The sequence below is a fragment of the Pseudorasbora parva genome, chromosome 17 (assembly GCF_024679245.1).
Source record: "Pseudorasbora parva isolate DD20220531a chromosome 17, ASM2467924v1, whole genome shotgun sequence".
In the NCBI taxonomy this organism is placed as follows: Eukaryota; Metazoa; Chordata; class Actinopteri; order Cypriniformes; family Gobionidae; genus Pseudorasbora; species Pseudorasbora parva.
Genome location: NC_090188.1, coordinates 8422930 through 8439404, shown reverse-complemented (window position 1 = coordinate 8439404; position 16475 = coordinate 8422930). Strand labels below are relative to the sequence as shown.

General features: G+C 37.7%; 1 protein-coding gene across 3 annotated transcripts in view; it reads left to right on the top strand.

Moving 5' to 3' along the window:
- The window catches only part of cdh23 (cadherin-related 23), a 351845-nt gene that overhangs the window by 44356 nt on the left and 291014 nt on the right, over positions 1-16475 (top strand). For all 3 annotated transcript variants that reach the window (XM_067422478.1, XM_067422477.1, XM_067422476.1), the window contains exon 3: positions 5396-5470. In XM_067422478.1, the coding sequence (XP_067278579.1) occupies positions 5396-5470 (75 nt within the window). The remainder of the gene's footprint in view (positions 1-5395; positions 5471-16475) is intronic.

Below are 16475 nucleotides of genomic sequence, written 5' to 3'. Positions count from 1 at the left end.
TTAATAGGCAGTACCTTAATAGGCAGTAATTAGAAGTTTGAGGCAAAAGTCATTGAAAATTTAATAGTGAGAATTAATCTAAAGTGTAACCTAAATGTCATTATTGTAGGCCACTACATACGTCGTTTTGTTCTCGCGGCCCTGGTTTGGCAGTTCTCGCAGTTTGTCCTTGACACATCATCGGAGCAGAACTTTTTTTCTTGTGGGAGTCCAAGAGCTATTGTGTGATTGTTCAGAAATGTAAAGTGGGCGGGGTTAATGCTAGGGCTGTCAAAATTGCTCAAAAATGATGTTCGAATATTCACTCTAAAACAAACACGAATATTCAAACTATGCAAACATCTGGGCGCGCATTTTGTCAATGACACGCATTACGCCAATAACAGGAAAAATGAATACAAAGAGACATTAACTACTTGTATAGTTTGTCTATTTATGTTTATACATATTTGACAACGTATTACACAAAAACAAGTAGATTGTTATTATAAATTATATAATTATTATTATATATAATTATTATATATAAATTAACTAATGGCCTAGACCGCAGAGCGCAGACCTCTCTCCCTCACCCTCACTGCGGATAACGGTTTAAATGAACAAACTTTGAGAGCTGATCAAGAGTTGTGTGCAAGTTAAGGTTGCGAGACTCGCGACTCTTGTCCCAAATATAGCAGGCTTCATTCAGTGATTGAAACAAATATTATTAATATTAATTGATGTTTTACAGCATATTGAGCGCTCCGAGCGAGCTGTGGTGTGGTAAACATGGAGCTTTTCTTTGACATGGTAAATAATCACACCAGTGAAAGCAGTGCATTTATCCTTTATTCCTGCAATATCTCTTCAGTCAGTACAGTAGCCTACATTTTAGTAATGTTTCTGTTTAATGTTAAATAAAATGAGGCATGGTATGCTAACTGTATCTTACATAGCTTTCATATAACTTCATCTCGCGGCTCAACATTTTTACCCCCTACCAACCAAAATCTAACATATTTCCAGACATGGCTTTTTAGATTATGGAGTTAAAATCTATTTCTCTGCTGCGGTCGAGTTGGGCTCTGCACTTTCTGCCATCTTCACTGCAAGACGTGTCAACTTTCAGCAGTGACAGTGCGACTCCTGTGACCTGTCCCTGAACCCCCATGCGCGTGCTCCCTCGCAAAGCAGACAGCCACGCCTCTACTACCGCGGCGGGGGATTTTTTTCAGCTTTTTTTTATTTATTCGAATATTAATTTTCACCTTCGAATTTAAAAAAAAACAACTATTCGAATTAGGGCTGCACGTTTTCAAGTTTTTCATTAACCGTTAACCGAGGCCCTTAGCGGTTAATACTCGGTTAACCATAGTGTGCGTCAGGGTTATTTTTAGCTTATTAATTTGACGACCACCATCTCCGTAGTGAACGCGCCTATATAGAGAAATGCACATCATGGATTACACAATCAGAGAGTAGCCTATTTCTTTTCGTTTTAAATTGTTAAAAGACATTTCAAGTTTCTTAAGATCTATTTCATGTCTGCGAGGCGTACGCTGAGTTTCGTTAAATTAGGTTGAGATGCGCTCCAGTTTACGAGCAATGCGAGTGGCCGCCAGGGCGCCTGCAGGATTAGGGCATGTAGTAAAATATGCAGCCGAGAATGATTCACAGCGTTTGACTCGCGCGGCTGATGAGCCTCCCCCGGCAGAGTTCAAGCATCTGTGGACTCGTCCCTTCAGCTCTGGCCATCTTGCTTTCAGTCCGCGATTAGCTTTTTTGCTTTCTTCATTACAGTTAAAGTAACGTCTGCTTTTCTCTAGTCATTCACAAGTTTCTTACTTCAAACTTTCTTTCTTCTGCTCCGTTATGCACAGCGCGCGCGGCTCGCGCTCTGCTTCTGCCCTAATGCGACTTTTAGTCCAGTGCGACGCATGTTATTTTCCTCTTCATGACGCATATTTTGACTGATGCGACTCATACTCCGGAGCGACTTATAGCCAAAATACTTGCATTTTGTCCCGTCACTCTCATTTTTAAAGTGCTCCCACGCTTTCTTTGTCCCCTTCATTGCCCGCTTAGAAAGCTGGTCATGACTTCTTCTTGTGGATATTACAAATATCTGGGAGCGCTCTGGCGATCTCTAGGGGTGCAAACATATATTACAACTAAATTCAAGGCACGTCATTGACGCCACTTAACCGAGCAAAATGTTTCACTCGGTTACGCAATTTTTAACGGTTAATCGGTCAATCGGTTAACCATGGACACCCCTAATTCGAATATATATTCGAATTTAGAATATTCGTTGACAGCCCTAGTTAATGCAGAGAAACTGCACTGTAATGCACTGAAACGGTTTGGCGTCTGCTTTTCTTGTGAAGTATGGAATGTCCTAGCCAGAACAAACTTTGTTCTTTTTCTTTGCCACCTCAAGAAAACAAGCACATTTCTTTGTTCTTGCACAGTATATACCAAGCTTAAAGTGCCTTTAATGTTGTTTACAGTGTTTATAGTCATATAGATTTTTCTGTCTCTGTCAATATTAGCACACTCTATTTGAATGAGAGCTGACAGTTCATTTTCTCCCTCTAAGTTTATTTCACGCATTAAATTTTAATTAAAGTTAAAACATTTTGTATCACTAATTTTATGTGAGGATCGATCCTCTTAATACAATGTCAGTATTTACATATTATTGATATTGGGACACTGCAAAGTGCATTTTCTGTCCTTTTTGACTGCAAACAGCTTTTATGTTCTGCTAAATAACTCCTTTTGCGTTCCTTGGAAAAAAAGGCAAAGTGAAGGGAAATAAAAGATTTTCTATATATTGTTTGGTGAACTATCACTTTAAAGGTAAAGTGGAAGAAGTGGAATAGAGGTGAGCCGTCTTCATAAAAAATGATGTCTGCGAAGAGATCTGATATGACGTGAGTTTCTGTCCGAACTGTTCACTCAAAAGACTCTCAGTCAATGTCACAATGGTAAAACATCAGCCATCAAGCTTGTTTCACACATACTGTGTCTGCAGCAGGGTAAGCAGCACAGCCTTGGGTGTCGAGGGCTTACAGTTTTTCCTTGATAATGGACGTAAATGATAAAATTGGTTAGAGCAGGCCATTGTGAACTATTACAAACTCTAAAGTGTAAGCTAAACTGCTTCATTAAAGCTTGTCATTTTCGGTTTGAAATGCGTCACAAATGGACAGACAGATGGTGAACGGTAACATGTTTTGTGTAACAGTAGCAACACATTATTAGCTGTTTGATAACGTAGTCAAGCAAAAGGCTAATCATATTAATCGCTGTTATGTGTCCGACGTTGTATAGAATGATACATAGGCTAAAACGCATTACCCTTCTGATACATCAACTTGTAGATAATCTTATAATTCACTCTTCCACTTTAATTCCAGACATTCAAGCTGAATTAAACCAGTATTTCCACTTGGCATTGTGTAGCGTTTACTACAGTAAAGTTGACAGAGTGGAAAAGGTCTTCCAGCTATTTTAAGGCATTAACTTATTTTTACGTTTAAATATGTAATTTTGGTGGTCAAAGATGAGCTTTAAGGGACACAATATCACTTGAACCATGGCGGATTCGCTATTTACATAGCAGAATTTGCAAACAGAAAGATTGAATGCTTCTCCAGAGAGGAATCCTTTTATTGTAAATATTTAAAAATGTGTGTTTGTGTTCCGCATGTCCTTGTGTGTGTAAAAAGTAGTGTATATGTGCATATTACTAGCGCACCCTTTAAATAACACAAAAAACTTTAGAGCATGTTTTTGTTGGTCAATGGCGCAGTCGTTTTCAGTTGCCTCAAAATAACACGCCAACAAAGCCCCTGAACACACCTCGTTTTCAGACCAGGGTGAACAGATGAGCATTTGCTATTCAAACAAGATGGCGCTGGACGTGAAAATGATAACTGTGTTGTGCTGAAACTAGCAAAAACACTTGCGTTGCACCTGGCATTGCATTACACCGGTATTATGATTGGGCCCTAAGTATGAAAAATCTATTAAATCATATTAAATTCAGTATTCATTACAGTTTAATTTCAGTGCATGAGGCTCAAAGAAAATTTAATTAAGCAACATAATGATATGACTATTAATTTTATCATTACAGTATAAAGATCTGGAGCTGAAACCAGGACAGATGTGGCAGTTTTTTTTGCTTTTGGCAGGAACTCTTTTTAAATCTCTTATGCACTTACTCACACACCTAAAACTCGTTTTAATCTCTGCTGCCATTCTGTAATGGTCCAGTAATTAACACAGGCTGATGTGTTACTCTAGATTGATTCTAGTTAGTGTGTATTGGCAGATGCACAGTCGATTGGCTCTCGTTTCTTGCTCGGCATCTTTCCCTCTTTCTCTCTCTGGGTTTGTTCTTGCCGCTTTCAAAGCGGAGTCAAAGAGTGATTCACCCTATCAGACACCAGCACTTCAAACACACACACGCACAAGCCCTTTCTAGAGTGTGTGTTGTCTCTGTGGCCCACTACACATGCATACGATCAAAGCTTTCCTGATCTTTCTGACAAATAAGCTTGTCTCCTGCTACCCCTGGAAAGAGAACACACACATGCATGTGTACACTGGGGAAGCATGTCTCACACACAACAAACGCTATACATCTCATATTTACTTTTCAAGTCGGTTACATACAGAACTAAACAACTCTTGATACACTGGTTAATGGGCCTTGTAGGAATGTTTTTTTTGTTTTGTTTTTTACACTTAACTTTCCCGCCATTGATGGTATTTTCGAGCTTTCTGTGTTTTCACCATTATACGGTAGGGGGTACTATTATGCATCTCTTGAACGAGTACAGAATCTCCAGATCAAAACAGCCAAAAAAGGAGCAGAAACAAGAGATAAAAGCATTGCTTATGCATGTTGTATATCTGAAAAAAAACTAAATTTTTGTTTATATTTAAATTCTCACATTAAAGTGTTGATTAAAAAAACCCAAGGGTTAAAAGCAGAGGATTTGTTCTTATAATTTGTTTTATTTGAATATTTTTTTTTTTTTTTTTTGCATGTTCAGATATTTATACCACAAAATATTCTAGTGGCCATGATATTTGGGTAAAAAATCTTCAAAAACACTCTTTTGGGAACCCAACACAATTCTTCTATGAGTTTGCTGCGAAAATCCCCTTTTGAAACCTTTATTTTTTTTTAGAGTGTCCTGTAGAAGAGACTGATTTTCACTGTCAAATCACATACACATACACACATACTTGGCCCTCATATTGACTGGGGAAGGCTCCACATTGAGAGTATTCATTTGATGCCAATCAATGCCATTTTCTGTTTGTCGTCTAATGTAACATAACTGTATGTGTTTTCTCTTATTAAGACCCATGTCTCTTTCTCTCTGTCCTCCAGCCTCTAATCAGCCACCTCGTTTCCAGAATTACTTCTTCCAGTCGTACCTGCTCATATATGAGAACACACCAGTGGGTGAGTGTCTCTCGCAAACACACACACATTCTTCTCTGTCTGTACTCATAATTATTGATCTTTTGACGTGCACTGTCTGAACATATTTTTAGTCCATAAATGCTGAATGGACCATGTTTGGCTTAAGTTTCAGACTGTTCAGTTGCTTTTGTGTGTAAGCCAAGCAAAACACCTATAGTTAGAAGAGATATACTAGGTGTTAACTAGGTGTGTGCGTTGTGATTTCAGTGTTGGAGGATAGTATGAAAAGTTATTTTGGCTAGAAATTCAACAAAAATGGTTTATGCATGAAATAACCATGTGGTAATGGCTTTTTTCTTAGATAATTCAGTAAATAAAATATTTAAAAGGTACCTTATCTCAAATTCAGCTTGGATGCAATTGATTAAATCATGATATACAACTGTGACTGAAATCAGTAAATTAGTTGCTTAGTCAGTCAACAAATTCCCTAAAAAAATTAGCTTGTCCGGAAAAAAGTTCGATGTTTTTTTAATTTTGTGTGTGTGTGTTGTAACTATAATTTATTCTGAAGCAATATTCTCACCAGTGTTCAATCAGCTTTGACATATTTAAATCTGCATATTTGTGAATTTTTATTTTAAAAAATGTTATTGAATCATTTCAAATTTGTGATATTTTTACCTTTTATAAAGGGCATTTCCCCCCTAATCTTATTAAATATATGCTATGCTTTAGGTTTAATTTTATATTGTTAAATTTGATCAATAAATTAAATTAAGCCACTAAAAGGGCTGTGAACAATAAAATTAAATAATTTACACTGAAAAATTACAGCTGCATTAAATAATGTTTTGAGATTTGTAGTTTTGAATAGACACATAAGAAATGTTGCAAAGTATGTTTAAACATGAAACCAAACCTCCAGTAGGTGGCAGCAGGTGGCCGTCTTAATGAGTCAGCCATTGAGTAGTTCATTCAAACACTGAATTTGAATCGCGTTAAGGTTCTGCTGTGTGTGAACGATTTTCGCTGCTGAAATCGAACAAAAGCACTCAATATTGCATCTAAAATGTAAGTGATTTTAAGTGAATGTAAATGTAAGTGAATGTTAATTAATTGTTTGTGAAGCTGTCATATACTAATTAGGGATGCACGATATTATCGGCACGACATCGGAATCGGCCGATAAACGCTTAAAATATAAAAATCGGCATCGGCCGATATGAAAACATTATGCCGATATGCATTGCCGATATGATAACGTGTTGATATGCGCCTGCAATAACGTGTGCAAGGACTGCTTCAGCGATAAGACCATGTCAGCACTGAACTTCAAGTGAAAACAAGAAAATACATTGCATGTACAGTGATTTATATTGACTGTTTTTAAATGCTGCCTTGAATTTGTGAATGCACGTACAGAAGGACGTGACCGTCAGCAGCAGATTTGCCACGTTTTCACAACAAAACGAACCCAAAACAAGCCCAATCGCGTCTCCCCACTCTCTAGCGCGTGCGGCAGCCTCCACAGCAGCAGAAGCTCCTCCAGGTCCTAGTGCCCTCCAGCTAGACCGCTATATATTTATACATGTAGTGGGGGCGCTGTTGTTACAGCAATACAATGAAAAGTAGAATACACAAATAAATTGAAGTTACTACTTGTTCTGAATAAACAAATCAGTAATGATGTCATAAATCACAAGCATGACACTTGTAAATTAAATACTTTTATATACAGTGTATTAATCTGTAATAAAATTTTACGAAATGGATGAAGAAAAATAATCCAAGGAGCTCTACAATAATTGTAGAATTAAAAGACAGCATCAATGGATGTCATGCCACCCCCACTTCATGTGTACAAACGTTAAATCCAAAAATACAATATTTAGGTTACAGCTGCATCTGGGGTGAAAAATTACTGACTTTATTATTGTTATTTTCAGAGCTTTTAATATACTCGTATCATAAAAAGAACTTTATTAACATTTATTTATCTTCAACAAGAATCCTTTTAGTAAGGATACCTCAGAAATCTGAAACCAGAATGAAAAAAAATATTTTTTGCTCAAAATGGTGTTGTTTCCAAACAAAGGGAAAAAATAAACATATATCTGCATTGGTATTGGCATCGGCCAAAATTAGCTGAAAAATATCGACATATCGGATATCGCCAAAAATCCAATATCGTGCATCCCTAATACTAATACTGTGTTTGACCCCCTTTCGCCTTCAGAACTGCCTTAATTCTACGTGGCATTGATTCAACAAGGTGCTGAAAGCATTCTTTAGAAATGTTGGCCCATATTGATAGGATAGCATCTTGCAGTTGATGGAGATTTGTGGGATGCACATCCAGGGCACAAAGCTCCCGTTCCACCACATCCCAAAGATGCTCTACTGGGTTGAGATCTGGTGACTGTGGGGGCCATTGTAGTACAGTGAACTCATTGTCATGTTCAAGAAACCAATTTGAAATGGTTTAAGATTTGTGACATGGTGCATTATCCTGCTGGAAGTAGCCATCAGAGGATGGGTACATGGTTATAAAAGGTATGGACATGGTCAGAAACAATGGCAACGTGGCATTTAAACAATGCCCAAATGGCACTAAGGGGCCCTAAAGTTTGCCAAGAAAACCTCACCCACACCATTACACTACCACCAGCAGCACCAGCCTGCACGGTGGTAACAAGGCATGATGGATCCATGCTCTCATTCTGTTTACGCCAAATTCTGATTCTACCATCTGAATGTCTCAACAGAAATCGAGACTCATCAGACAAAGACAACATTTTTCCAGTCTTCAACTGTCCAATTTTGGTGAGCTTGTGCAAATTGTAGACTCTTTTTCCCATTTGTAGTGGAGATGAGTGGTACCTGGTGAGGTCTTCTGCTGTTGTAGCCCATCCACCTCAAGGTTGTGTGTGTTGTGGCTTCACAAATGCTTTGCTGCATACCTCGGTTGTAACAAGTGGTTATTTCAGTCAAAGTTGCTCTTCTATCAGCCTGAATCAGTCGGCCCATTCTCCTCTGACCTCTAGCACTCAAAATTGCTTAAATCACCTTTCTTTCCCATTCTGACATTTAGTTTGGAGTTCAGGAGATTGTCTTGACCAGGACCACACCCCTAAATGCATTGAAGCAACTGATTGGTTGATTTATTTATATATATATATATATGTGTGTATGTGTCTATGTGTGTGTATGTGTGTATGTATGTATGTATGTATGTGTATATATTTTTATATATATATATATATATATATATATATATATATATATATATATATATATATAAATACATATACATATGTTAAACAGTTTGCATGGTAAAATGTTTCATCTCCTGTAAAGCTCCAGCACAATAGCAATACATGTATATGTTTCAGGGTGACTGGGACACTTTTTGCCATTGAGATGACTTGAAAAAAGTCCCAATTACTGTCAATTCACCTATATATATAATAATATAATATAAGGGTGAATTGAGGGTTTCATATGTTTCATATATATATATACACACACACTTTTTTTGGCAACCATTTTAATTTTATAAAGGCCGTTAATCCATCCTCACTGTCTTTACTTTCCATCTCACCTCTTACTACTCCTCTTCATCCCTTATTCATAGTTTTCCTTCGTTAATGCCTCTTTCACCTATCCCAGTTTATAGGTCAAAGAGCATGCATGTTTATTTAACCTTGTGACCTCTTGTTATCATAAGCTGCTTTAGTGGTCTTATCTGACCCTCATTCTGCATTTTGCCTCGCTGTTCCTTATTTGCTTCGGTTTTTAAACTCTTTGTTGTTATGAACTGAATGATAAACATCTATGTATAATTTAAGTATATTTGCCAGAGTAAAGCATTTGCACTGTATTAAGCCTAGAGAAATGGCTTCTCTCCATAAGAACTCATGTGAAAACTAATACATTAGCTGTGTCTCATTTCGTTAAATTTCGAAGGCTGCGTCCTCCGGAGGACACGTCCTGTGTAGGATGCAGTATATGGAGTGTCCTCAATCAGAATTAAACGAGACGTCCTTTGTAGGACACACAGGCAGGAAGTATCACGTTGCTATGCCAACACGTTCAACCTCGTTGCGCTCTCACGCCAGTTTATATGAATGAAAATTATTTTGAAATGTTTCTTGTCTTGACAGCAATGTACTGTTCTAAACGTTTAAAAAGCACTGAAGTGTTGTAATCCTGTTAACCACAACTATCTGTTTGAGGTAATAGAGCTTAAAAATAAAAACAAGCTTGAACTTACATTTTAAACACCACACCTACGCTCGCATGTATATCTGGCGGTGGTGCCGTTTTTTCATATAATATAAAAAATATATTTATGACGGTTGTTAACGGCGACGCAAAGAATTATGGGTTATCTCCAGCCGCGAAGGCTACACCTCATGCACACTCCGAAATCCTCTGAAAGAAGGACACATTAGAAGGTCGCATTTGGAGAGTCCTACTCACTTTTTTGAAATGAGACGGCCTTATGACGTATGCACCCTTCAAATGCGACCTCCGGAGGACGCAGCCTTCTGAAATGAGACACAGCTATTGACTTTGATTTCCCTCATTGTAACTTCCACTTTTTTGTGCATTTGGTATATTATATCATACAAGAAATACAGCATTGAATGTTAGTTCACAAAGTTGCGTTTTATGTTATTTTATACTTTCTAGAATACTTGTCAGATTCTTTGCTGCAACGTTATCTCGCAGCCTTTAGTCACTGCCTACAACGGTCTAGATCCTTCAGTGGAAACAAGGGCTGTGCGATATGGGCAAAAAAAACCTATCCCGATTTTTTTCTTCCAATTTTGATTTTGACACAAACAGACATGCTTTACAGTTATAGATGCATTATGTGTGAATTTGAAACATATTTCTAAAGGAAAACAATTAGAGCTTAATCGAAAAGTTAACACGTCTCTAGAACAAACAAATGGCCTAAAAAATAAATAACATTTATAAATATATTAATTAATGAGACTAAATGACCTTACCAATGCTTAGGTTGCTGTCTCATATTGTGGTCTTTGAATTTGAAATGAGCTGCTGAATAAAATGCATCATGAAACTTTTGCTTTCGTTGTTGTGAATAAAATAAACCAAATAAATTTGTTAGAGGGGAACTTCTAAAAAGGTGGGACCTTTTATAGGTGTTGAAGTTTTCGTATCTGTTTGGCAAATGGGAAGACAACAGCCTTTTTCTTTAGACAACAGCTAAAATCTGCAGGACGGTCGCTGTCCAGGACCAGGGTTGAACACCCCTGGTATAACCTGACGTGGTCATACTCAATTCTAGTCAGAATATGGCTCCACTGGGCTGTGATTATGGGGCGTGTTTCAACCGAACCAGGAAAGACCTCACTTGGATAGACCTACAACCAATCAGAGCAACGAAGCGACGCATTGTCAAATGTCAACAGAGCTCAACTGCACTGTGTTGCCAAGTCAGCGGGTTGAAGCGACTATTATGAGATATAGACCCATGAGTGCGAATTTTTGCAGGCAACCTTGCCAAAATAACACACTTTTTACCCCCAAACGCCATTCCCCCCCCCCCCCCCCCCCCCCCCCCCCCCCCCCCGAGAAGCTATTGTTTAGGGCTAGTAGTTGGTGGGTTTTGTTGTAAAAACTTGGCAACCCTCTCTGCACGCACGCTGGAATAAACGATCTTTGCCGGTGTTGTAAAAAAATAAAATAATTTAATGATACACAGAGTACTTACCCAACATAATCATCATTTTTTTTTTAAATTGTGAAGGTGAATGCATATACAAACAAGCTCTCCGTTTAGGATTCGAAGAAATATAATCCAAGCCCCTTTGATGACAAACATGATTACGTTGCTGTTGATCATCTGTCCGTCATTGTTTAAAGCCCGCCCTGGTGATTTCATTGGTCCGAACAGTTTCTGTTTGGAGATAATTACTTCCCTATGAATTGAGGCCAGACCGAACCGCCCGATCTAAAAATTTTGTCGGCGGGGCTAAGTTTGGCTGGCATCCAGGCTACAAATAGTATTTAGTACCAAAAGATCTCAAAATATTCAATACATATTTTTAAACTAAAAAATAGAACATTTATTTAAATAATTGTATGGTCACCGGCAATAAGTGTGACTAAGTAGTAAGGAATACCTGAGGGCTAAATACAAGAAAAACATTATCTCCTATACTCTCCATAACAAAATGATACTGCAAATATTAGGGCTGTAACGATATGCGATATGAAATCGAAATCGCAATATGCAGGTCCACGAACCTATATCGCGATGTGAGAAGGCAGAATCGCGACACACCCCTTCCAACTCCCAGAATTATCCTTCTTGTCCAGGTCCAATTTTTAAGTCAGCAGTATGGCAACATTTCGGCTACCCGTTGGAGAGCAAGAATGGCAATCGTGTAGTTGACAAGACCCACACAATTTGCCGTAAGTGTTTCAAGAAGCTTCCCCAACTGGCCGGCAACACAACCAACATGCAGATGCTCGAGACACACTGATTATTACTAATTATTTTTTACCTATTTTTTTATCTATTTATTACCGTTACTTATTATTTTTTACCCCTCAAAATATCTTTTGAACTGTTTTGTTTCCCCCCATATCGAGGTTTGTATCGTACCGTGGGTCAAAAATCGTGATACGAACCGAATCGTGGCTTTGGTGTATCGTTACAGCCCTAGCAAATATGGTTAATCAATAATTAATGCACACTATGCTGTACTGTTTACCAAAAATCGCTGCAAATACCTGTATAGTGAAGCTGTTGTCTATTCAAATGTATTGAGAGCGCTGGTTTGTTTAGAACTATTGAGAGCTCATGAACCACGTGACCGCGTGCCGCAGGTGGATGAACTCATGACATAACATTTTTTCGAGGGCTTTGGCTTTAACTTTTATGCCAGATTAAGTGCGCCAAAACGCTCTTTGTTGTTTGAATTTTCGTATAAAAAAAAAAAAAAAAAAGATTAGACTGTTTCAAATCAAAAGCAAGTTTGGCGGTTTGCCGTGAGAATTGGCAACCCTGACAGGTCGATTGGAACACTCCTTGTGTGTGAATGGGAGAGAGATGCGTGAGTGACAGAGAGATGGAGTGAGAGCAGGGAAAGGAAATGCAGATAAATGAATACGCTGCATGTTTTAAATGGTGTTAAAAAAATGAAAAAATGAAATATGTGGCAGCCAGTGTTGATTCTGTGACAGACCGCCATGAATTAGTCTGTGTGCGAAACACTGTGACTGCGGCAAAATTAGGAATACACTTTTGTGTCAACATAAACACATTAACTGTGTGTTTAGTCTTTCTCAAGCAGTGCTTTTCTCTACCAGTCTCTGTCTTTAAGTTTCTGTCTGTGCCTGTATGTATTTCAGCATTTTTAGGGACCCTGATGATTGACAGGGCAATTTGAGAGTGTCAGGGTTTTCATCACCTTGCCGCGTGTTGTCGTGAGTTGGTTTTAAAATAGATCTATCGGCCCTCTTCGCTGATAGCAGGCTCTCTGAACCGCAAATACACTTACACCACACTTATCCATAAAATCTGAGAATTCTGCCATTCAGCCCATTTTACCTGAACCATCTGAGTGCTGTGTGTGTTTATATGTGTTTCATAAGAGCTCACAATTGCGCCTCCATTACATCATAACTAGTGCTGTGGAAAAATTAATCGTGATTAATTAAACATTTTCTTAAATGTATACATGCATGTGTGTGTATTTTTGATTAAATAAATGCAGGCTTGGTGACTGTAAAAGACTTAAAAACACTAAGGGCCCCATTTTAACGATCTGAGCGCATGGCCTAAAGCTCATGGCGCAGGTGTACTTGCTAACAGAAAGACTAAATGCATTTCCAAAGATAAATTATTTTTAATATTGATACATTTTTGTGTGCTGAGCGTCCCTGTGTGTACGCAGTAATAAGTGCACGCTCGTTGTGTACCCACCTATAGGCACATATTACTAACGCGCCCATTAAATAACAAAAAAATACTGCGCTATTGACTTTGTAAATGGCTCATTTCAGTTGCCTTAAAAATAGCAACACGCCAACAATGCGCCTGAACACGCCTTGTTCACACATGATGGTGGAATAAAATGGCTGACACCTTTGTCATGCTAAGGCTAGATATAATACAATTAAATATTTTTACACTGAAATTTGACACACTTATACAAATTTTGTTTGGATTGGAAAATATCAGTACATAAGTGCCTGAAGTTGAGTCTTCCATTGACATGATAGAATGTTCATTGAGAAAAAAATTGACAGCAATGACATCATTGTTAAACTTGCATACTGAATTCCAATTGGATTTCCTCTTACTTGTATCATGTCATAGTGAATTGTGATTTATCTTTACTTTCTTACATATTTGAACATTCTACTTATTCAAATAGTTTGGTTATGTGGGCACAGGGCTAGTTCTAGTTTAAGCATTATGTAAAAGTCTTCATAACGTCATTCATTCATGATATCACATGACACCATCATAATATCATGTGCATACTTTGTCCTCAGTAGATTATCATTTAGTTCAAGTTAGATTAGTTTTTTTTTTTTTGCATTGATCCAGGATCCATTTCTCTTTGCCTCCCTTTTTCATTATATATGGTATCTATTCAATTAGAGTGCCAAAAGTCCTGTCACTCGCCATGAAACTGATGAAATGTCATAAGCAACATGCAACTTCATGAAAATGCATTCAGCATGAACATTTCCTTGAGCGGAAGTCAAGGAAATGTTCATGCTGAATGCATTTTCATGAAGTTGCATGTTCATCTCCATCAACGCAATGGATGGTGAGCCATTTTCAAAAGGTAAACATTTAACTCACTACTAGTCGACTACTTTTTGTGTGAACTGTTGATTAGTAAAAAAAAAAAAAAAAAAGTCGTTGTGCAGACACCAATTAGTTAATTTCTGTTTATTGAGATTAATTAGGATGTGACAAGCTGTTCCCAAACCAGCATTGGTTCAGTCAGGGTTCATTTCCATCCGCAGCATTGTCAGCATGCCCTGTGTGTCCTCTCTGTCCTGCTTGACTCTGATTGGTGGTCAGAGCCATCAACCATGTCTGATTGGATGACTCTGATGGCTTATTCACGGAGAGGGCGGATGATTGGACAGTGCCAATTTGTCAGAGTTATAGTTTATTAGTAGCGCAGATGTCCTCGTACTGGAGGACTTCCAAATGACACACGCACTGGCACACCCTGACACAAACACACACACGTAACACGAATAAACACATGCAAACCAACACACTCACACTCATGACTTGATGGAGACAGACTTTTCACTAGACTGTGTATATGCATATATAATCACTCAAACTGTATCTGTGTTTGTACAGGATCAAGTGAATTTGTGCTATTACAAATGTAACAGTGGAAATTGTAACCGTCTTAAGGGACCGTTTACATGACACCGTTTTCAACACAAAACAGAATTTTTTTTTGTGTTTTGGCCAATTTACACAACAACAGCGTTTTGGGGTCCTGAAAGTGCTTTTGATAATGGTTTTCAAATTTTACGTTTTTGAAAATTATATAGTCATTGTCTCCATTTATACTACAAAAACGGTAACATCATGCGCATGTGTATTATGTGTTTAGCCTATAGGTGCATAGTTTTTCCTTTACAAAGTGACGTCGCTAACTACACTCCTGGCAGCAGTGTTTTTAATCGTTTTTTGCAGATCTGCGTGGACGGTATCGTTCATCGTCGTCTGTACACAAAAAATGTGAAGGAAAAATGTTTTTAGTACATCACTGTTGTGTAAGCGTACCCTAAATATACACTAGTGTTTGAAATTTTGAGGGTCGGTAAGATTTTTCTTATTACAGAGTAATATCGACTAAAAAGAAAAATGCATCATTCCTCCTGTCTTCTGTGTCACATGATCCTTCATAAATAATTCTAATATGCTGACTTTCTACTCAAGAAATATTTCTTATCATCATCAGGTAAAAGCAATAGTGCTTTGTTTAAAGTGAACTGTTCTAAATTCAGTAATTAATTTTTTTATTTATTTAATGAAATGTGATATCAACCTCACTTTGCCTATGACATTTACAAATCTTTAAATTTAATTTAATTTATTTTAATTTAATGTATTTTAATTGTATTTTTTTGTAAAAATGTATAAATTTTTTATTTATTTAAAGGGGTGATGAATTGAGAAATCAACTTTCCCTTGAGCTTTTGATATATAAAAAGTCATGGTAATTTAAGAATATCTAAGTTTCAGAGCTGAAAACTTCCTTGTTAGTCAAAGAAAAGCGTTTATGGACACAATTCCCAGAAAACGATTGTGTGCTTCATCCTGACATCATAGCGCTACGAAACTCGGCTCTACAGCACGTCTAATCCAGTAGCCCCGCCCACCGACTCATGGAAGTGATCTGATCGCGCTGGCCAACAACAATAAACATGCAGAGGAAGATAGCAAGATATTGCGTTATTCCTGGTTGTGGAAGAACACAGTCGCTGCATAAGCTTCCTTCTGATACTATTATTAGGAATGAGTGGTTGAACTTTATTTTTAATGAAGTTCCAGCTCACGTGGGGAAGACATATTCACTTCATTTCACTGCGGGATCGTTTGTAAACAAATCTCCGGTCGATGCTGGATTTGGATCCGACAGGAATGGTGCAACACACTTATGTGAGTAAAATGTGTTTTTATATGTGATAGTATTGCATTGTTTTAGATTGTTTTGCTTATGTGTACGTGTCTAACAGAAACATACCTTTCGCACGCTGGACTCGCAAAGCCCGGAAGGCAGATGAATCTCATTATATTCAGTTCTTGATCTGTGCTGTTCTCTCTCTTGACTTGACATTTGACGGACAAGTGTGTGTGTGTGTGTGCACAGTTCGTGCTTATATCAACCGTTCATGCGGCCTATGTTTAATATAAAAATAGTAGTCCAATCAATCGTGGATGGATGAGAAAAAAATCATTGTGTTTGTTTGATAAAGACGTTTACGAGCCCTGTGATTGAGAGAATCATTC